The sequence below is a fragment of the Meriones unguiculatus genome, chromosome 3, assembly GCF_030254825.1.
Source record: "Meriones unguiculatus strain TT.TT164.6M chromosome 3, Bangor_MerUng_6.1, whole genome shotgun sequence".
NCBI classification, from domain to species: domain Eukaryota; kingdom Metazoa; phylum Chordata; class Mammalia; order Rodentia; family Muridae; genus Meriones; species Meriones unguiculatus.
The window spans coordinates 19,085,382-19,106,839 of record NC_083351.1 but is presented as its reverse complement, the minus strand read 5'-3'; the positions used below and the strand labels follow the sequence as shown (position 1 = coordinate 19,106,839).

Below are 21,458 nucleotides of genomic sequence, written 5' to 3'. Positions count from 1 at the left end.
TCCTTTCCTAGCTTTTCTAGAAATCAGCCAATAGCAGTCACTATTTCAACCTCTCCGTCCCTTTACGGTAGGAATCCCACGCATTTTGAAGAGCCTGCTTTAAGAGAAGGATCTTGAGTTCGAGACCAGCCTGAGCTACATAATGAAACTTTGCTTTTCTGGTGGGGGGGAGGGGAAGAGGGAAAGGAAAAGCGGGTGTGAGTCCTTTTCACGCAGGTTGCAGCAGCTGAGCAGCACCAGGGTCCAGCGAAACTCTAAAAAAAAAAAGCGTCGAGCACGCGGGACCCAGAGAGTCCATCACAAGCCCTCGGCAGGCGGAGGGGACGGGACCGGGCCTTTCTGCGCCCCGAGAAGCGTGACGCGGACTCCGGGTTCGGGCGGAACGGGGTGTGGATTGTTAGGCGACCCCGTACGCCCACTTCCGGTTCCTAGGGATGCGCATCCGGGTCACGCTAACGCCGCGGTTTCCGCCACTCTGTTGGTTCCAGAGTGGGTCTGAGGCGGTCCCATGTCGCGCCGTGGGGCGTCTGCAGCCGTCTGGTGAGTCCCCGCCGGCGGCGGCGTGAGCGCGGCGCCTCGGGTGCAGCCTCCGGGGCCGCGGCTGCCCGCAGCGTTCCTCCGGGTCGTTCTGGGTGGGGGTCCCCTCGCCGGTGCCTCGCCGCCGCGGCTCTCCCCGTCGCGCCGGCCTCGCCCCTTCTCACTTCAGCGCCCCGGCCCCGGCACCGCCTCGTCTCCTCCTTCGCCTCGGGGGTCGGGGAGCGTTGGGGTTCGGCCCCGTCCCCCAGCTCTCCTCACCCGCGTCCCTTATCCCGTCCAGGGACTAGTGGATGACAAGAGTTTTGCTTGCGTTTCCGGAGCGAGACGAGGGCTTCTTCGAGCCCGCGATCGGGTCGACCTCTCCAGCCCGGGGCGAGCTCTGCCTGGAGGCGCGAGGGAAAGCTGAGCCCCGGCCGCCCCCCTAGCTGGAGGACAACAAAGGCGTTCCCAGTTCCTCGCTCGCCTTGCCTCGGTTTTCTGGGCGCTCTGAACGGCAGCGAACAGGTGGCCGGCTCGCTGTCGGGCTTGTGTGAGCTCGTTAATTGACAGGTCTCGAGTACGTCCTGTCCGTTTTGTGTCCTCTTGTCTCACGAGAATGGATGTGCCCAGCCGGGGCAAAAATTCGGACGTACTGCACTCCGCATGGATTTAAAGTTAGAGGACAGAGGGCATCGGGAGATCAGCTCCAGGTTTATAGTGTGGTGTTAGTTTTCTGCTGAAATTCGCCACTGTAACTCAAAAGTAACTTTCCTTCCAAGCCAGATAAGAGTTGTGAGAGTATTCTTTTAACTTGTTTTTCCTTAGCGTTGTTAACAGAGTTTAGAAACCATCATTTTCTCATTTTGACATTTAAGACACCTTACATTCTCTGGAGGTTTTAAATCATTCTATAATGTGAAAAGGGTCAGACCTAACAATGGTTAATGTCCCGTTTCTTAAATTTTGTGACCTCAGGTATACTAGAGGTTCAGGTTTGGATAATCACCTCCCCCCTTTAGTTTTTTTAGTGTTTGACTCATTTGCCTTTTCAGTCTAAAATTCAGTATTAGTAATTAAATACGAACAGAACAAATGCAACATTTATTATTGGCTTTTCCTTTTTTTTTTTTGTCTGGTCTCTCTCATACAGACATGAGAGTATAGCATTGTATGGCATGTTCCAAAATTGGGCTGCTCTCTTCTCCTATTTTTAGCAAGAACTTTGCAGGTTGTCCATGTTAGTCCTAGATGCCACAGGGAAAGACCCTTCTGGTGGGCTTTCAGGATTTAACTGGTGAGGCAAGCCCTTGTGAAAGTTTATCTGTCCTCCCCTGCACTGACACTGACTCCGCTCTTCAGCTTGATCTCCTCATTTCCCATCTTTGAAAATAACCCCAGTAACTGTAGCTGGCTTCAGTGGCTTCTTTACCTCTAGGTTTGAAGTAGTTGCTGCACAACTTTCAACTTTTATGTTTCTGAACTTTATATTTCTTTCCTTCCCTCCATTACCTTCTTTCCTTCCTCTTTTTTTTTTTTTTTTTTGAGACAGGGTTTCTCTGTGTAGCCTTGGCTGTCCTGGATCCACTTTGTTAACCATGCTGGCTTCAAATTCGCAGTGCTCTGCCTCCCCGAGTGCTGGGATTATATGTATGTGTCACTGCACCTGGCTCCCTCCTCTGTTTTTGTGGTATGTTTTGACCCCAGGCTGGCCTGTAACTTTTGGAATTTGCTATGTAGTTGAAAATGGTCTTGAACTCCTGATCCTCCTGTCTTCTAAACTTGGATTACAGGTCATGCCATCATGTTTAATTGTTTCTTAAAGCATATTTTCAGTCTAAACCTAGTGAAGTTTTTATAGTCTCTAGCCAAAGGGAATTTAAAGTTCAGATGTACTCCTCCATTGATAACCAGCTTTAAGAATTAATGATGATTTTTTTCCAAGGTCTGCTTTTCTTCTTTTTAATGTGTATGTGTGCCTGGTGTCCTCAGAGGCCAGATTCCCTGGAACTGGAGTTACAGATGACTGTGAGGTTCTATGTGGGTGCAGGGACTCAAGCTTGGTTCCTCTGGAAGAGCAGCCAGTGCCGTTAACCACTAAACCATCTCTCCAGCGCACCAAGATCAGTTTTTAAAATTCTGCATTTGCATTCAGAGTGTGAATTTTAGTTCTTTGAAAGCTGTAGACTAATGAGCATTATATTGTCTTTGGTGGGCCACATTGATGGGTTTAGGTGATAGGAATGAAATTAGGATTAAAAGTATGCGACATGCCAGTTGTGGTGGCACATGTCTTCAATGTCAGCACTTGGGAGGCAGAAGCAGGTAGATATCTGAGTTCCAGGCCAGCCAGACTTGCATAGATTGTGTCTCCAAAACAACATCTGTAACCTGGATTTGCCTTTAAAAAGGGACCAGAGAAGCAAACAGCTAGTGCGGAAGTAGAACTTAGATTTTTAAAGTGATACTATCCTGTTGTTGCAAAGAAGCCCCTAAATGAAACAACAACAACAACAACAATAATAATAATAATAATGCTGTCACTGGAGCAGAGCACCGACAGCCTCTCTAGGCACTGAAGAACCTGCCTTTCTTACTGTCACTGGAACAGAGCACCGACAGTCTCTCTAGGCCCTGAAGAACCTGCCTTTTTTACTCAGCTGCTGTTTTGGTCGATGTTCAATTGCTGTGAGGAGGTCCCATGGCCAAGGCAACTCTGAAGAGGAAAAAAAAAAAAAAGCATTAAACCGGGGGCTTTTTTTTTTAAGAGGGTTAACTCATGATTACCATGCAGGAAGCAGATGGGAGAGAACTTGCAAGAGCTGAGAAAGCCTGGTCCTTGCCTCTTGAAGCCTTAAGCCCACCCCCATGACACACCTCCAACCAGGCTGTCCTCCAACAAGGCCATACCTATTCCAGCAAGACAGCATCTCCCACTCCTTCCAGAACAGTTTCATGAAGGGCCGAGCGTTTAAACCTCTGAGCCTACAGGGTCCATTTTCATTCAGACTGCTACCTCTGCCAGCTCTCACGTCATTAAAGACTGTGCTTTTAAAGCTCTGAAGAGAAATTGCTGTTGGTTTTCTGTAGCACTTTCTACTGTAGGAATTTTTTTGTTTTTTTTCTTTTTTGTTTTTGAGACAGGGTTTCTCTGTGTAGCCCAGGCTGGTCTTGAACTCACAGAGATACGCCTGCCTCTGCCTTACCAAGCGCTGGGATTAAAGGTGTGAGCTACCATCGCCTGGGCCTAGGACTTGTTTTAGTTTTTAATCTGAGAATTCAATTCAAGAAGCATTTCTGGGGGCCGGAAAGATAGCTCAGTGGCCGTTCAGTTCCTGGCACCCACATGGCAGCTCACAACTGTCTGTAACTCCAGTTCCAAGGGATCTGACACCCTCACACAGACATACATGCAGGCAGGACATCAGTCTACACAAAATAAAAATAATTAAAGAATTAATATAAACCATTTCTGCAGCAAAACAACAACAACAAAACAGCATTTCTGCGTGTTTTACACCTACCACATTTTCTGGTTTTGGCTTGATCAATTTTGTTTGTTCTTTGTCAGCTTACTTGCTACTCTACTTTATCACAGTGTTTTAATATTTTCTCTTGAGTACTATGATATTGAAGAATGATGCAATTTTAAATATTTAAGAAGCAAATTATACCTTTAACATGTCCTCACCATTGAACCTTGGTTTTGTGATGTGCCTATGCAACTTTATGATCTCATCCTCTATTTTCACAAATAAAAGGCTCTCATGAAGCTTTTTAGTAGTTATTTGTCAAAAAGATTTGTGTTTATTGCATGTGAGTACATGTTATGTAGTTTATCATTTTAAGTGGAACAAGACTAGTTGAAATAGAAATGTATAGTGTTAGGTGGGATATTGTTTCATAAATTCACCTAAGTGGATATCAAAAGGCTGATTCTAATTTTGTTTTGTGTTTTCTCTCTCTCTCTCTCTCTCTCTCTCTATCTATCTCTCTCTCTATCTCTATCTCTGCCTGCCTACCTACCTAATTTTGGTTTTTCAAGACAGGACTTCCTTGTGTGGCCCTGGCTGTCCTGGAACTTGCTCTGTAGACCAGGCTGGCCTCAAACTCAGAGATCTGTCTGCCTCTGCTTCCTGAGTGCTGGGATTAAAGGTGAATGCCACCACACCCCCCTAAAGGTTGAATTCTATTTATAGTGAAATATAAAGAAAAACAGCTGGACTTTATATTCTGATTAACCTAAAAATATAATTGCAAGCTATGGCACACATCTTTAATCTCAGCCCTCAGAAAGGCAAAGGCAAAGGGATGTCTGTGAGTTCGAGACCAGCCTGGTCTACAAAGTGAGTCTAGCACAGCCAAAGCTACACCTGTCTCAGAAAACAAACAAACAAACAAAAACACCCAAAACAACAAAAGACTAACTAGATACTAACTTCACTGGACTGATCTGTTAACTAACTTAAGCCACTATTCCGCTATATGTAGTGACATACACCTATTATCCCAGCACTTGGGAGATAGAGGCAGGAGATCAAGAGGTCAAGCTCATCCTCATCTATATAGAAAGTTGAAAGGCAGTCTGGGATATATGACCTTCATCTCAGAAAAAAGAAAAAGAAAAAAAAAGTCAGATTTAAACTATAGACATTTTGTGATTTGAAATGATTTTGCACAGTCAAAAAGGAAAAACATTGTAGACAAATATTATGAAGCCCATGCTTTAATGTCTGATTTGTTTGTTTTTCATGATAAGGTTTCTTTGTGTATCCCTCCCTGACTGTCCTGAATTCACATTGTAGACCAGGTTGGCCTCAAACTCATAGAGATCTGCCTATCTCTGCCTCCCTGAGCTCTGGGATTACAGGCATGTAGGAGTTTAAAGAAGCTTCTACAGATTGTGGTTGGTGCTCTGTAGCTTACCAGTTTGTTAAGATTTGTACCAACTAGATTTTTTTTTTCTTTCAGTAAAGCAGTGAACAGTAATCTTTGTAGTGCAGTTCTTTAGTGAATATAATTCAGGTGCCTACTTTGTCCATTATAATATTATATATTTAGGCTGCTTATATAAATTTTATTATCTTATATAGGACCAGTAATTATATTAAATTCTGAATCTTGTTTATAAATTTCTGAGTTAAATGTAAGACTTAACAGAATTAGAAATAAGCTAATTTAGGAGGGACGTTGTGCACATTTGTAATCCTGCCACTTGAGAGGAACTAAACCCTCAAAAAATGAACAACTAATTTTTAGACCTAAGAATGTGTCACCAGTGAAAATGGAATATGATTTTTTAAATGACTTATGATTTCATATTGCTTTGAAACCATTTAAGAGTTTAAGATTATTGCGCAAGTCTCTATCACAGCTTAATATAAAGATTACATTCTTTTTAAGTACAATTAATTTTTATTTGGTGATTTCTTTTACAACCGAACCACAAAAATCTGTAATAAAAGTGAAAAGAAAAAAAGAAAGAAAAGTGAATTCAAGTGGGCATGGTTCCGTGTTCCTGTACTCCCAGGACTTAGACCATTGTAGGGAGATGGTGATTTTGAGTTCCAGCTCAGCCTGGGCTACACAGCAAGACTTTGCCTCAGAGCAGAGAAACAAGCCAGCCAGCCCTGGCCTCAAAATAAGTAAGTAATATCAAACTCCATGGCAGTCATGTCAAGTATTATTCTTTTTTAAGTGGTTTATACAATGACTCCAATTCTTACAGCTTTATGAAGTATAATCTAATTTTCCATCTGAAGAAACAGCAGCTTAGAAATATATAACTTAACTCAAGTAACAAAGCTAATTAGGCAGATTTGAATTTGGCCTTTGTGGCTTCAGCTTTCTAACCTTTTTTCTGTTGTTCAAGAGACTACTGTTTTAACAGTGACAGACTGCAGGATTTTCTGTTTTATTGTATTTCACTTAGACTGCTGGTTCCTCATCAGTCACAAAGTTGCTGTGATGATTTATAATGCAGTATACCTATATTTTGAAAAATTTTAGTTACTTTTTTTACATTAGCTTTTGCAGGGATTGAATTTTTGGGGTTGTTGGGCGTGGGGGGGATTTATTTTTAATTATGTGAGTTGCATGTGTCTTCCTGTGGGTACGTGCACACTATTACAGGTACCCTTGGAGGCCAGGGGCATCAGATTCCTGCTGGGGCTGGAGTTAGCAGCGTGGTGAGCTGTTGGACATGGGTGCCGGAGACTGCACTTAGATCTTGTTTAAGGACAATGTGCACTCTTAACTGTTAAGTCATCTCTCCAACCCCTGGGTTTACCTGGTTTTATCCTCTGAAAGTTACCTTGATTTTGTGAAGATTTTAGCCAAATAATTACATAAGACAATTGAGAGGAGACTCTACTGCTGCCTGATTTTAATTGCAGCAAACCAGCAGTTCATACAAGCCCATCTCTTGGGAGGTAGTGGCAGGAAAATCAAGAGTTAAGGGTTTTTCTCAACTACAGATAGAGTTTAAGGCCAGTGTTGGCTACGTGACATCCTGTCTCAAAAAACAGAAACAATGAGAGGCGTGAACATGATCAAAATGATCTACATACATGTATAAAAGTGTCACAGTGAAACCCACCCTTTTGTGTAATTATATTTATTATTTTTATGTGTGCGTGTATATATCTACATGGTTTTTGTGTGCCACATATGTACAAGTGCTCTTGGAGGACAAAAGGTTTCAGACCACCTGGAACTGGAGTTAGAGGCAATTTTGAGCTGCTTGATAAGGGTGCTAGGAACAGAAGTGAGTCCTCTCCAAGAGCAACATGCAGTCTTAACTGCTAAACATCTCTCTAGCCTGTGTGTATGAGTAATATATGATAATCAAACATTAAAAAATAACAAATAACCCCCTCCCACTGCAGTTATCTTAAATCATGCAGTTGTGAAGGTGCTTGGTCTGCAGAGCATCGCTAGAATTCTTAGTTTCCACATAACAAAGTTTAGGCCCATTCAGTACTTCTCACAGACTTTTTTGTTCCTGGTATTTAGCAGTAGGTAACAAAACTGCGTTATTCTTCCTTTCTTTTCTCCCCACTTCAGACTTTAAAACAAATGCATCATGCTTATTATGTGCAAGGTACTCTAAGTTTTACAATTTTTTTTGTAGATTTATTTATTTTATTATGTGTACATTGTTCTGTGTGCACCAGAACTAATTATAGAAGGTTGTGAGCCACTATGTGGTTGCTGGGAATTGAACTCAGGACCTCTGGAAGAGCAGCCAGTGCTCTTAACCTCTGAGCCATATCTCCGGCCCCCAAGTTTTACAGTTATTAACACATTTACTTCTTATGAGAAAGGTGCTGTTACTCATGTTTTACATGTAAAATAACTGCAGTCCAGGAGGCCTTACCTGCAGTTTCACGCCCTCAATGGTACCAGAGCTGGTAAATTGGATTTCTATCGTCTGGTCCCAGAGTGCACATCCCCAGTAGCTTATGCTTGCCAGGCCTGCTTCTTAAAGAGATTACTTGTTGAAAGGTACAGTAAACTAAAACTCCCTTCATTGCTCCTCACTGTGTAGGCTGAAGTGACAGCGCTGGGGTAAGAGTGATAGGGTTCCTTTAGAGGTCTTTGAAGTACCTTGGTGATGTGGCTGTCTAGCCAACTTGCTCTGGGGATCCCTGTCTACACCTTCCCAGCACTGAATTACAAGTGGCCACCACACTCACCCAGCATTTATGTGGATTCCAGGAATCAGAGCTCTAGTCTTCATGCTTATGCAATAAGCGCTTTACTGAACCACATCCCCAGCTTCAGACTCATTTCACATAGCATTCAGATTAACCCATTCCTTAGTACTTTATACTGTGGTTTTGAAGTTTTTCTTGTGGAATGCATCTTATTTTATTGGACGCTAGTGAGGGGAAAATTTGTGTTAGTTTTCATTAGAGTTTTATAGACAACTTTTAAGGATATTTCCAAGAAGTAAAATTAGAAATTGTAAAGAACAATTTTTGTTCTTAATATATTCCCGATACAATATTCTTGGCTGTTTTTGTTCTTTTTTTTTTTTTTTTTTTGTTTTTTTTTGTTTGTTTTGTTTTGGTTTTGGTTTTTTTTGAGATGGGGTTTCTGTGTAGCTGGCTGTCCTGGAATTTGCTCTGTAAATCAGATTGCCCTTGAACTCAGAGATCTGCCTGCTTCTGCCACTGCCTGGCTTTATAAATATTCTTACTTAAGGGTTGAGGTTAGAGCCACTGTATATTTCTGTCTCCTATCAGGCTCTGTATAAAGGATTCTGAAAGGATAGTCTAGTATATATTATATCTTTTTTTAAAGATAGAAACATTACATCCAGCTGTTGAGACGTTAATGGAGTAAGGTACCAGAGACTGGGTTGATTGAGTTGATGGAGAAAGTAGGTGAAGGAATTGAGACACTTGTAGAAGGTTCAGTGATGTACCGGACAACAGTTGAACTAACAAGAAGGGACGGCACCGGGGCATTTCCCAGTTTCTTGGCCATCGCTCTCAGATTGGAGGAACTATTCCTTGGGAACATTCTTAAAACAATGAAGACTCTGCCCGTAGCAGCCAGGCATCTATTTCCCTGCAATTTATTCCCTATTCAGCCTGCAGTGAGTCAAGATGAAATCATGCCATTTTATTTCTTGACTCTGGTTGCTTTCCCAGGGTTCTTAACAATATTACCAGTCTTTTTACTATTTCTCAAAAGTGTCAAGACACTATTTTTGCTTTCTTTACTCTTGTTTACCAAATGTTCATTCATGGAAAGCGCCCTTTGCCAACATACAGCTGTCCCTTTCATTACTTTAGATCTCTGCTGACTAGTTACAAACTTATCCCTCCACTCCAAGCATCTTCTCTGTTGTCATTTTCTCTTTCTTTTTTTTTCTTTTGAGACTTTGTCTCTTTCATCCTTTTGAACTTCTGATCCTCCTGCCTCCACCTCCCAACACTGAGGTTACAGATACGAGCCACCACACGCAATTCATTCATTCTTCATTTTATGGATTTATTTTCTCTAGTAGTTAACAGCTTCAGGAAATTACATCACCTTATTTACTTTTTGAATCTCCCCATTAGAATAAAAGTTACTTTATTTTATACTCTATTCATCACTGACTTCCTAGTATCTAGGCTAATGTCTGACATAGACAGACATTAAATACTTTATGATGAATGGCTACATATGAGGCTGGAGAAAGAAGCAGGTAGAGCCTTAAAGGAACCGTGGATCTCTACAACAAAAGCAGAAGCAGCAGAAAGAAAACGAGTAAGAGCTGTATTACCCCCCTCACCAGATTGAAGCTGTAAGTTAAATTAGTGAAAGGCCTGGTATGGGAGACCAGCTAAGGCCCACGTAATTTTTGTGATGATTGGAACCTATAAATCCACACCCAGAAAGCAAACTTGACCCTGCCTAACTGAGCTCCCTCACTCCCAGCTCCTTCCTAATTTGCTTTCCTTCTTTCCTTGATTTTGGGTCTTCCTATGTAGTCCAAATCTGACTTGAATTTCAGTCCTCTTGTCTGTGCTTCCTCGGTGCTGAGATTAGGGTCATGCTCCTTCACATTGGCTGTGTAGTTTACCTTTCTTGTAGTCAGTAGAGGTGGATGTATAACTGGAACCTACATACAAAAACGGACTAACAGACTCTCATCTACCTCCTCTACACTGAGGAAAAGTGTGTGGTTATACTCACAGCTCAGATTTCTCAGTCATCTGTGGGAAATTAATATCGTGAGAGGTAGCCATGACTTGCTCTCCAGCTGGTGGCACTGTTTTGGGAGGCTGGAGAACTTTAGAAGTGGCCTTTGAGGTCATAGCCGGTAGTTCCAGTGTTACAAAATTAACAGTTAAGCCAGGTTTGATGGCTTATACTTGTAATCCATTTACTTGGGAGGCTGAGGTAGGAGGATTAGGAGTTCAAGGGTACCCTTGGCTACTTGAAATCCTGGCTTAAAATTTTTTTAAACAACTGAATGTTTAGTAAATGCTTTTATGGAGAAGCATACTATTTTGTAGCTGCCATAAAATGGCTGCCTAAGTCTCTCAAAACTCAAAAAGAAAAACATGAACTTCATTAAGATAGAAAAATATGCTTCAGTCTTTATAGTTTGCCTCTAATTGGTAAATGGTAAAGATCAACCAGAGAAGGGAACTTTTACATCGGTAAAAGTAAATTGCAGTAAATACAGTAACTTTTTTTTTCCCAAGCCAAGTATGTCTTGCAGGTGGGTAGTCTTTTGCTTGATTGGTTATTTTTGAGCCAGGGTTTAGCTGTGTAGCTTTGGCTGGTCTGGAACTCTGTCTTCCTAGTGCTGGGATTAAAGGTGTGCACCACTATACTTGGCTAGATGGTCGGTTTGAATGGGTGTTTTACAAATACTGGTATTTGAGTTCATTCTTTTCTTGTTTTGTTTTTTTTTTGAGACAGATTTTCTCTGTGTAGCCTTGGTTTTTCTGGACTCAATTTATAGACCAGGTTGGCTCTGCCTCTGCCTCGCTGAGAGCTGGGATCACAGGTGCTACCTCTCCAGGCTTTGAGTTCATTCTTAAAGCATTGGAAAGATCTGTAAGACTTATCAAGACAATAGAGTACCTGAAACTATCGGTGTTACAGTAAAAAGCAGGGTATCAACTTTGGAGTTCTATGCCAGATCTGGTAGACAAATTTTCTAGTTATTTGGAATAGTTTTGAGTGTTTTATGTTCCTCTTCTCTCTCTCTCTCTCTCTCTCTCTCTCTCTCTCTCTCTCGCTCTTTCCAGTTTCAAATGAGTGAATTTATTTACATACCTAGCAAGCAAAAGTAAAAGAAGAAACAGTGAGGAGCAGAGATTCACATTGCTCTAGGGATACCAGACAAAGTATCATGAAACCAGGGCTTTACAGCACTCAGCAGAAATCATCTGGGGGAGATGAGGCAGTCAACTAAAGTCGCTACTGAGGGCCTTTTCTCCATAGGTGAGCTTCCTGTGGCTGAGCTGCTGGCTTCTTGTCCCTGTTTAGTCCAGGGCCAAACTATAGTAGTGTCTGTTTGTGACCTCCAGCTGTTATCAAGGACACAGTGGTTTTTTAACACTTTTAGCCGCTGGCTGTTTTCCTTCTCAATAGTACGGAGTTAAGGGGCTAGTCTGCCTAGGAAAATGTGTTTTGAAGAACATTTGTAACATGTAGCGCAGGGTGACCCTGAACTCCCAACTCTTCTGCCTACCAGGTCCTGGGGTTGCAGACATGTGCCACCACACCCAGCTTCCTGCTTTGTTTAGAAGTATTTGGTCAGTTGGATATACAGCCACTTTCTGTTATTTCCACATCTTTTTTCATTTTCCATTTTTCCCCCCAGCTTGTGTATTTCACTCAGTAGGATATAGCCAGCAAGCCCAGAGAGAAATAAGAAAACAACCAAAACCCAAAATTCTTTTCTATTTGTTCTCTGTGTCTTCTGTGACAAATATCCCCCTCCCCCCACCCAGTTTCTCTGTAGCCCTGGCTGTCCTGGAACTCTTTGTCGACTGGCCTCCCTAGTGCTGGGATCAAAGGTATGTGTCACCAATGCCTTGAAGGTTTTTATTTTTTTTAATTTTTTTTTTATTTTTCTCAAGACAGGGTTTTTCTGTAGCCTTGGAGCCTTGGCTGTTCTGGACAGGATTTGTGGACCAGGCTGGCCTTGAACTCACAGAGATCTGTCTGTCTGCCTCTGCCTCCCAGGTGCTGGGATTTCACAGGCATCCACCACTGCGTCTGGCCCTGCTTTTGGAGTCTTAAAATAGTAGAAATAGTTTGCTCACAGTTTTGGGGGCCAGTAAGGAACCAAGGTGTTAGCAGCCTCCTCCAGGAGCTCTGGGAGAAAGTCCTCACCTTTGCAGGCTTCTTGTGGGAACTGCTTGTTTTGTTTTGGCCTTTATCACACCAGTCTGTTCTTCCTCTTCATGTACCTCTTCCTTTGTGTATTGATTATTGATAACTTGCTGTGTGCTACCCCGTGCTAAGAATAATGAAACAGTGTTGGTCACAGGCCTCATAGGAACCAGAAAAATGAATGATTTAAACAGATTTTTTTTTTGTTATTGTTGTGTTTTTGTGTTTTGAGGCAGAGACTCTCTTAGTCCAGACTGCTCTTAAATTGTATAGCTGAGATGATCTTGAATTCTGGTCCTCCTGTCTCCACGCAAGTGCTAAGTTTACAAGTCTGTTGCCCATAAGTTTGTCTCATTTCTGTTGGAGGGGCAGTGTGGTTGGTATTCTTCATTTTCCTCTCAGTGTTTTGAAAGCCTAGTTCTTCATGTATTTGTAATTAATGATAGTATCTGATATGAATGTTCTCTATACATTGATACTCAACTTTTACGACAGTTTCATATATAGTTGTGCGTCTGTAGTCTGGCTGGCCTGGAACTTGCAGTGTATACCAGGCCAGCCTCATAGAGCTCTTCCTGCCTCCTCCACTACCGCAGCTCAGATTTTAAATGCTTTTTAGGTTTGATCACAAATGTGTTTTTCTAATCTGCTGTGTGTGAGAGAGAGAAAGAGAGGAAAGGGGGGAATTGACACACCAAGTATTTTAACCCTTTTAAAGTAACATTTGGTGATGTTAGTCATCACTATCCTCTAGTCTTTTTATACTGGATTTCCACTTTAATCTACAATAACATTATTTCTGTTGATCTTTGACAGATTGTTTAAATCTCATGACTCCAAGATGCCGCCTGTGTCTTTGGGATAGTTGGGAGATAAAGATGAGTGAGGCAGTGAAAGGAAAAGCACAATGCTCTGGAGTCCTGCTTGCTGCTCTGTCCTCTTTGTAGTTGGTGCTAAGACTTTTCAGTTTTTATTGCCTCTATTCTTGTTTTCCTCACAAATATTTATTATTGCCATAATTTTCTGTAAATATATAAGTATTGGGACAAGCCATGATTTACTTATTTGAAAGCAAATGTATCAAACTCAGGCAGGGGGCTGGAGAGATGGCTCAGAGGTTAAGAGCACTGGCTGCTCTTCCAGAGGACCTGAGTTCAATTCCCAGCAACCACATGGTGGCTCACAGCCATCTATAGTGAGATCTGATGTTCTCTTCCGGCATGCAGGTGTACATGCAGGAAGAATACTGTACACATAGTAAATAAATAAATCTAAACAAACAAACAAACAACAAACCTCGGGCAGGCTCCCACTTGGCATCACCCACTGCCCAGTGTATAGCACAAGGTAGCCGGGGCGCGTAGAGAAATCACATCTTGGGAAAAAGAAAAAAGGAAAAGGAAAGGAACTATGTTAATCTTTGAACATTTCTGTGTGTATCTAACTGCCTATAAGTTCCTTCTTTGTAGCTATATAGATACTTGAAAAGAACTATGTTAATCTTTAAACATTTTTGTGCACATCTAGATGCCTGTAAGCTCCTTTGTTGTAGCAATATTCAGATCTTTTGCATTATTGTAATTAAGAGTGATACATGGTTTTACATAGGCACAGTATATATAAATATATACTTATTTCCTTTCTTCTTAAGAGCCGCAATAGGACATTGAAATAGACCAAGTTCTGATTATGGCCATTATGATCATAAAATAAATGTGGTGATCCAGCTATAAAAGAAAGATTATGAAGTAGGAATCTAGAATTTTGAAATATTCCTTACTAATTATTTACTTTCTAACTTCTTAGCTTTGCAAATAAGTTGTTGTGATACTGTAAAAAGATTTGGCTTTGTTTATGAACATGAAAAACTGCAATAGTGTTTTTAAAATTGGCTGTTTCAGGGCCAGTGAGACGGCTCAGCTGGTAACAGCGCTCATTGCCAAGCCTGGTAATCTGATGTTGAATCCCCAGAACCCACATGGTGGAAGGAGAGCTCCACATTTGCCACGCACATGCCCCTTATCCCCCGCAGAATAAACAGATGAAGGAAAATGATGTTGGCGTGGGAGTGGTGACTCAGAGCAGAGGCATAGCTACCACTGGCAGGGGTGTCGCTTGAGTGCAGGGTTTCTAGGCCAGCCTGGGCAACATTGTGCGACCCTTACACCCGCCCCCCGCCCCCCCCCCCAAAAAAAAAAAACTCACAAAAGGACAGAGTCAAACCAGTTCTTAACTTTTTCATTGACACTGTAGAGAAATGTGAAATCCTAGGGAATCTTTTTCTTCTCAATGTTATATTTTTCTTGTTTTTTATTTTTGAGATTGTAATTTAATTGCAACATTTCTCCCTTTTATTTTTTCTCTCCAAACCTTCCTGTACACCCTCTTTGCTCTCCTTCAGATTCATAGCCTCTTTTTCATTAATTGCTATGACCTGCATATATATATTTGTATGTACATATGTGTCCTAAATATAACTCACTGAACCCATGTTACTTGGATGTATGTTTCCATGAAGGCCTATGGCTACTAACGAATTCTCATCTTCAGAGAAGGTGATAAAGCAAGTGTTTAGAAACCAGTAGTAAGAACCGAAACTTGAAAGTTGTGGAGAGACTTTACCCACATGTTTGAAAGGTTTTTAAACTGAAAGATTAACTCGGTATGTTTGTAACCTCCTCAGCTGTTGACTGAATTCTACGTTCATTTTTACAGCATTGAAAGCTGCTTTTCACTTCTGTGTCATAGCTTTTATTATTTGGTGTTTTTCAGTCTTTGTCTTACCACAGAACAATGTCAGGTTTCATTAATGATAAAAATATATGCAAACTAGAGCCAATCCATGGGTATGGGAATTCTAAGGTTTTTTGCAGCAGCTCTGTACTGCTTTTATTACTCAAACTGGGAACAAAAATTGTGTTTATGTTATACAGCTTCCTAGATCGCTTGTGAGTGTGACTTTCTGTTATGTAGCCTGTGTCAATTAAAAAAGAAAGTTGTGACATAATATTAAAAGCTTTATGGCTGAGCTATAATGTGCTCAGTGGTAAACTATACTACAGTTAGAAGATGTGAGGCCCCAGGTTTGCTCTCTAGAATCACAAAAAAAATAAATGAAAATAAAATAATACAATTTTAGCACATTGATAAAATACTGAAAATGTGAACAATATTGGCATCCTTTTATTTAACAGATTATTATATTTCAATTTAAAAAGTTGGAAGGATGAATACTGTATTGATAGCAATAGTATTCAGCTGCGTATTTTATTAGAATTGTGTAATTGGTTGTTACTAATACATTTTATTCACAGATCTGCTAAAATATGTTTGCCTTAACCATGTGCATGTTGTTAGGCCCAAGGGCCTCTTCCATCCTTGTCAAGGGGAGTGCTAACTTCTCTCCTTTCATACAACACTACATATTTGAAAGTGTTCCAGATATCATAATTGTCAGAACCTGAGGAGATGCTGTAATAAATTGTATTATTTCTTTGTCCGGTGCTTTGATCTGATTTGGTTTTGGTGGTATGGTTGTTTCCGTTGGCTGTGTTCGAGACTGTTTCCCTGTGGGGCCTAGGCTGGCCTCAGAGTTGCAATAATCCCCCTACCCAGGCCTCGTAAGTGCTGGAATTGCAGGTGTGTGCCACCACAGCCAGCTTTTGCTTTAAAATGATGGAAATGACCGGTGATAATTAACCAGTTACTTAAAAATATCAAGCCTTAGTTTTCAAAGTTTTTTTTCTCTGAATTATGGAAACTGTCCTTTTATTCCCTTCAGTTGAAAGGCTAAGAGAAAGGATATTGGTAGTTTTGAAGATGTTAACAAGAGTGTTTATTTTCAAAGAAGAAATACAAGTAGAGAGAATTATTTATTATTTTTTTCATAAAAAAGTTACCTTATAACTTACTACAAAATCCATCTCAACTAGCTTAGGATTTTAATGTTTTTTTGATAGTTTGAATATTTGATTATGCATATTTAGGTAATATTTCTTACTTTTAAGAGGTATTGCCCGTTTTATATATTCTCTTTTAATGTTCAAATTTTTAAAATAAGCTTTGTGTTTAAAAACAAATTAAAAAACATTATTGACTATCAATTTTAAGAATTACTCTTACCTTCCTCAATCCCAATATGGATTTTAACCCTGTCACAGGGAAGAGATTCTCTCCCTCTTTGCTAAGAGCAAATTCTTGAAAAAACTTCACATTGCAGTTTTTACATTTCTGTCCTTTGATTGGGAAAACAGAGTTAGCACATTTCAACAAATGAAGAGTGAAGACATTCTGCTTCGCAACTTTATCCTATTTTTTGGCTCTTATTGGGTTGAAATCACATATTTACTGATGTACATTTGCATAGTGCGAGAATCCATAAAGAGATTTTAATTTAAGGCAATCATAAACTAGTAAGATAAAAAGTTTCTTTTTTACGGTTACAAAAGTCAGTTTCATGATCACATAGATTATGCTTCTCTGTGTTGAGCAAAACAAGTCCAGGGAAGGTTGTAGCTGTGAGCTTTCGTTTTGCATTTTGTGATTCTGCAGTGCAGGTTGTCTGCGTCATAGTTGCAGCCCAGCTTCTGAGGCTTTGTGTGAGCCACACGTGAGCGCACTGAGCATCAAGTACTTCTGACCTTTAAACTCTGTTTTTCTTTTGACATTTAAGAGCAGAGGAGGGAGTCGAGCTGTATTATCTAATTGTTAAAGTTTTCATCTGCTTGTATTTTTTTAAACTTGTTTTCTGTCCTTTTCTTGCTCTTACATGTGGCTCTGAAAAGTATATTATATTGTACAAAAGAGCCGTATGGGTTGAGTAGGCACCAGCAGAAACAAAGGCTTTGGTTTTCCCTGCTGTTGTTTCGTTATTGCAGCAGCAGGACTGTGAACTCACTCTGTCTGTGTGTCAAGTTGGGCTGTGGTAGAAGTCGCACAGGTGAGATATGGGACTGTCCGGGAAGAAGCCAGCCTCAGTTGAGTAGGAATGGAGTATTTTGCTTTTATAATGTATCTCCTCTTAGCAGGTCAAAGAATGTGGTGTGTGTGTTTTTTTTTTTTTTTTTTTTCTTTTGATTAAAATTTAGGACCAGAGGAGCAGGCTTTGAAAAGTAAAGATTTATTTCAATAATTACCTAGTATATTTAGTGGAGGTTCATTATTTCAGATTAAATTGGATCCTAGCTTTACATAATTATTTTTCCTTAATTCTCATATTTAAGGTTTCACTTTACCTGCCTTATCAAAATCCAAAAGAATTACATTTTCATTTAAATTGATTACATATAGACAGATAGTTGATTGTGATGTATTTAATTGATTTTCCAGTTTGTCCTATTTAAAGCGATTCCGTGTGTCTGTTAACAGTTATGTAAATGTTCCACATTAAAACAGGTTAGATGTTATCGTAACTTACTGACCTGCTAGGCCAGTCTCTATCATTTTAAATGTAACCCTAATCCTTAAATAAATTGTTTTATTATCTGCACATGGCTGTCATTGTAAAGTGTCTAATGCATTAGGCACTATAGTAACCAGCAGAAGTGGCTCCACGTGCTGGCTTTTGCAGAGTTTACAGAAGTCTTTGCGTACAGCTCTCGTGACTTGGAACAGCGTGTCGGTGTCGAAAAGCCACGTGCAAGTTTGAGATTTTGAGATTGGAACTAACGTAGAAAGCTTGTGTAGCAAAATATTAAAAAGTTCTTCTCTGATGGCCTCGATGATAATGCTTTACGAGTCTATAAAGCTTTGCATTCCTCTCTTTGTACAAACAGTTTGTGAAGACTGCAGAGACCGGCAATCCAGTCACTTAAGTGTGTAAAGAGATTGTGGTCCTCATGGAAGAAGAGCAAGACCTACCAGAGCAACCGGTGAGTGTTTCCAAGTTCAAGTTGATACAAGTTGATGGTAGAAAAGCTAATTTGAAGAGATTTGAATATTACTCAATTATATTTACAGAATCCAAATTAGAAATGGGAATAAAGAACAGACCCCTTAGCAGTTTCCCTCTGAGAAGGCAATGTTGTGTGTTCTTTTGTTTTGTTCTTGAGATGGAGTCTTGCTATACGCAGCCTCCGGTAGCCTCCAATGTGTGATGCTCTTACCTCGGCTTCCCAGGTTAGGATCACAGATGTGCACTGCCTTACCTGGCATGTTGCATGTTTTAAGCTAAAATTTGCCTAACCTCATGCTAGGGAATCTGTTTAGTGCACTCAGCATTACCAAGTGAATATTGCCTTTTTCTTTATGTGTTGAGAATTGCATACTTGTGATTACTTTGCCTTTCTGTTAGCCCTCTCAGCTAAGGTAACTGTTAAAGTTAGGAAGACACAGCAACTCATACAAATACCTTTTGAGACTTTTCAATGTGCTCTTCGTCCTTGGTGAGTTGTTAATAATCGGGGAGTAATAGGGTTGCAATCATCTTGAACAGTATATAGGATGTGCACTGTTGAAACAAACAGCTGAACTATAGACGGGGCAATAATATCACTGAGTGTTTAATGTAGTAGGACAAAAGTCCACTCATAAATTCAGAAAGACTTACGTAAATGTTGACATACTGTTGAAGTAGAAATTGTTAGTTTACTCCCTGTCTGGTTAAAGTAACAATGGTGAGACTAACATGATAACGGCTCACCTCTTCTGCTCTGCTTCCCTCCCTTCTCACTCTGCTCAGTTTCTGTAACTTTATATGCAAAGCCTAAATGTTAGAGAAAGGTAAGAAACTGAAGCGCTTTAATGCCAGTATGTCTGTTGTGTGGTGATCGATACAGAAAGTCCCTTTCTTATTTGTTTGTGCTCCTGGTATCTGTGTGTGTGACCACGTAGACATGTCAGTGCCATTGGAAAAGACAACAGCGTTCCTGTCAGATAACAGGGTGAAGTAGCAGTGTCAGTGTGGAGGCAGAAAGCATCTAAGGGAAGACATGAGCACCAGCTTCATTAAGATTTTCTACGTAAAGATGAGGCAGACAGAATGATATGACTCATTAACATGATTCCAGCAGGCTGTTCTGTGAGTTAGGATAGGAAACAACCAGCCAAGCCTGTGCCGACTAGGAATCCCAGCACCTGGTGTACTGGTTAGTTTTTTTGTTAACTTTGCAGAAGCTAGGGTCATCTGAGAGGAGGAACCCCGCTTGAGAAAATGGCCCCTATCTCTATTTGCCTATAGCAGCACTCCGCAAATAGTAAAGGACTATTACCTGGAAGTGTAAGATGAAATAAATCCTTTGCTCCCAAGTTGCTTTGGTTGTGGTGTTTATCACATTGATGGAAACCCTAATGGAGACATTTGGAGAGTGGAGACAGGAGAATCAAGAGTTCAAGCTCATCCTCTGCTGCCTAACATGTTCTTAAGTCAACATGTCCTAAGGGCTACAGGAGACCCTGTCTCAAAAACAGCATCTGAAAAAGGAGTATTTGAATTAGATAGAGGGAGCTAGGTTCTGGGGAGTTACAGCTTTGTCCTCTAGTAGAAGCCAAGTAGACAGGTACAGACTCTAAGAAAGCGTGAGTTCACAGCTTGGAGTAGAGATCCTTAACATGATAGAACAAGCGCCTCTGCCCCAGACTGCCGAGACTGAACGACTGACTGAACTGAATGCCACTCTCTCTCTCTTCCATGAAGGGGAGTCTCTGTAGGCTGTAAAGGAGAGCCTCCCTGAACCGCCCTTCTTTCTGTTTTGGAGGCAGTGTCTCACTCAGAAGCCCAGACTGGCTTGACCCTCATGAGCCAGCTCCCTGCCTCAAGCCTCCTAAGTGCCAAGATGACCAGAGTGTGCCACCATATCCAGCTTATAGGATTTTGAATGAGTTCTGACCTTCCAGACTCAGAAGTTTTACCTCACGAACCCACTTTGTTTCTTTGAGACAAAATCCCAGTTTGTATCTAGGCTGGCCGTAAACTACTGGCAGTCCTCCTGCTTTTGCCTCTGAGTGCTCGGAGTACAGTCATGTGCTCCCATAATCAGCTGTCTGGGTGACCTGAGACGTAGAAACACAATTACCAGGCCAGTGTCGATTATCTCTGAAAAAGTCCCAGTGAATGAGAGAGACGTTTGAATCAGCTGCACAGAAGTGCACTGCTTACTGGTTGTTGCTATTTCATTCGACAGCGATGGCAGGGAGGAGTGGAGGAGGAAGCGCTGCTTTATTGTCGCCTCATTGACAGCATCCTAAAACTGAGGACTTTAGAGAAGAGTATGACATTCTGCAGTAATGTTGACAGTTTAAACTTTTAGAATATGAATGGCTCAACTGACTATTTGAGACAGATTTTTCAAAGCACCAGAGAATAATAACTATTTCTTTGTGGATGCTCACTCTATAAATTGCAGTGAGCCCTCACCTCTCTCTGTTTCTTTTTCTTCCTTTTTTTGTAGGTCTGGTAGGTGTTGTTGTCTTGTTTTGTTTTTGTTTTCTTGTACCTGGTACTAAAGATTGAATGCAGGACCCCGCTCATGCTAAGTGGGTGTTTTATCTCTGAGCTAGTCTTTGGGTCTTTCCTATGTTTAGTCACTCTGTTTTCTCCTCTTCAAGTAGAGGCTTACACAGTCAGAGAGAAAGGGGCCTCCGTCTGTAGATAGGGTTGCTGTGTTTTGTAAGGTTGTTCCTGGTAACACTGATGGTTTGCCCCCTCACTGTTAGCGAATTGTGGCCTGCTAGAAGTATTTGCTCTATGCTGTTTTTCCAAAAAATAAGAGAGTCTGCCATTTTATTTCCTGTTTTGCCATGTTAAACTATGACTGAAGAGTGCTGGCTTTATGCCCCCATGTATTTAAGGGACAAAAAAATGCTTTAAGTAGATGGGATCAATCCCCTTCGTTTGTTACCAGATTTCTGGTAAGTAGAAAACATAGGAATAAGTATATGTTGTGTGTATTTAATGTACATGTTTTTGTGTCTGAGGCAGTTGGGTTTAGCAGCTCATCCCCATCAAATTCCTGAAGTTAGCACACAGTTTTAAAATTTTCATAATGAAGTGGACAGTAGAGGGGAGTATGGCCTACACCAGCACATTCCAGCTGTGGCCTTTGGTTTAATGTATAGTCAGCCTTTTCTACCAGGTGTCAATATGTAAATTCAAC

At 41.0% G+C, this 21,458-nt stretch overlaps 1 protein-coding gene and 1 non-coding gene across 8 annotated transcripts in view; one reads left to right on the top strand and one right to left on the bottom strand.

Moving 5' to 3' along the window:
• Positions 1 to 424: 424 nt before the first annotated feature.
• Positions 425 to 21,458, top strand: part of Eya3 (EYA transcriptional coactivator and phosphatase 3) — an 80,364-nt gene continuing 59,330 nt past the window's right edge. For 6 of the 7 annotated variants that reach the window (XM_060379382.1, XM_060379380.1, XM_060379379.1 and 3 more), the window contains exons 1-2: positions 425 to 540; positions 18,141 to 18,236. In XM_060379382.1, coding sequence (XP_060235365.1) covers positions 18,204 to 18,236 — 33 coding nt within the window. In that variant the 5' untranslated portion in view covers positions 425 to 540; positions 18,141 to 18,203. Of the gene's footprint in view, positions 541 to 18,140; positions 18,237 to 21,458 lie in introns of those variants that run through there. The other variant, XM_060379381.1, reaches the window with a different exon arrangement.
• LOC132653411 (U6atac minor spliceosomal RNA) lies at positions 15,662 to 15,785 on the bottom strand. The gene has a single exon (XR_009591153.1). It is a non-coding gene; the product is annotated as a U6atac minor spliceosomal RNA (small nuclear RNA).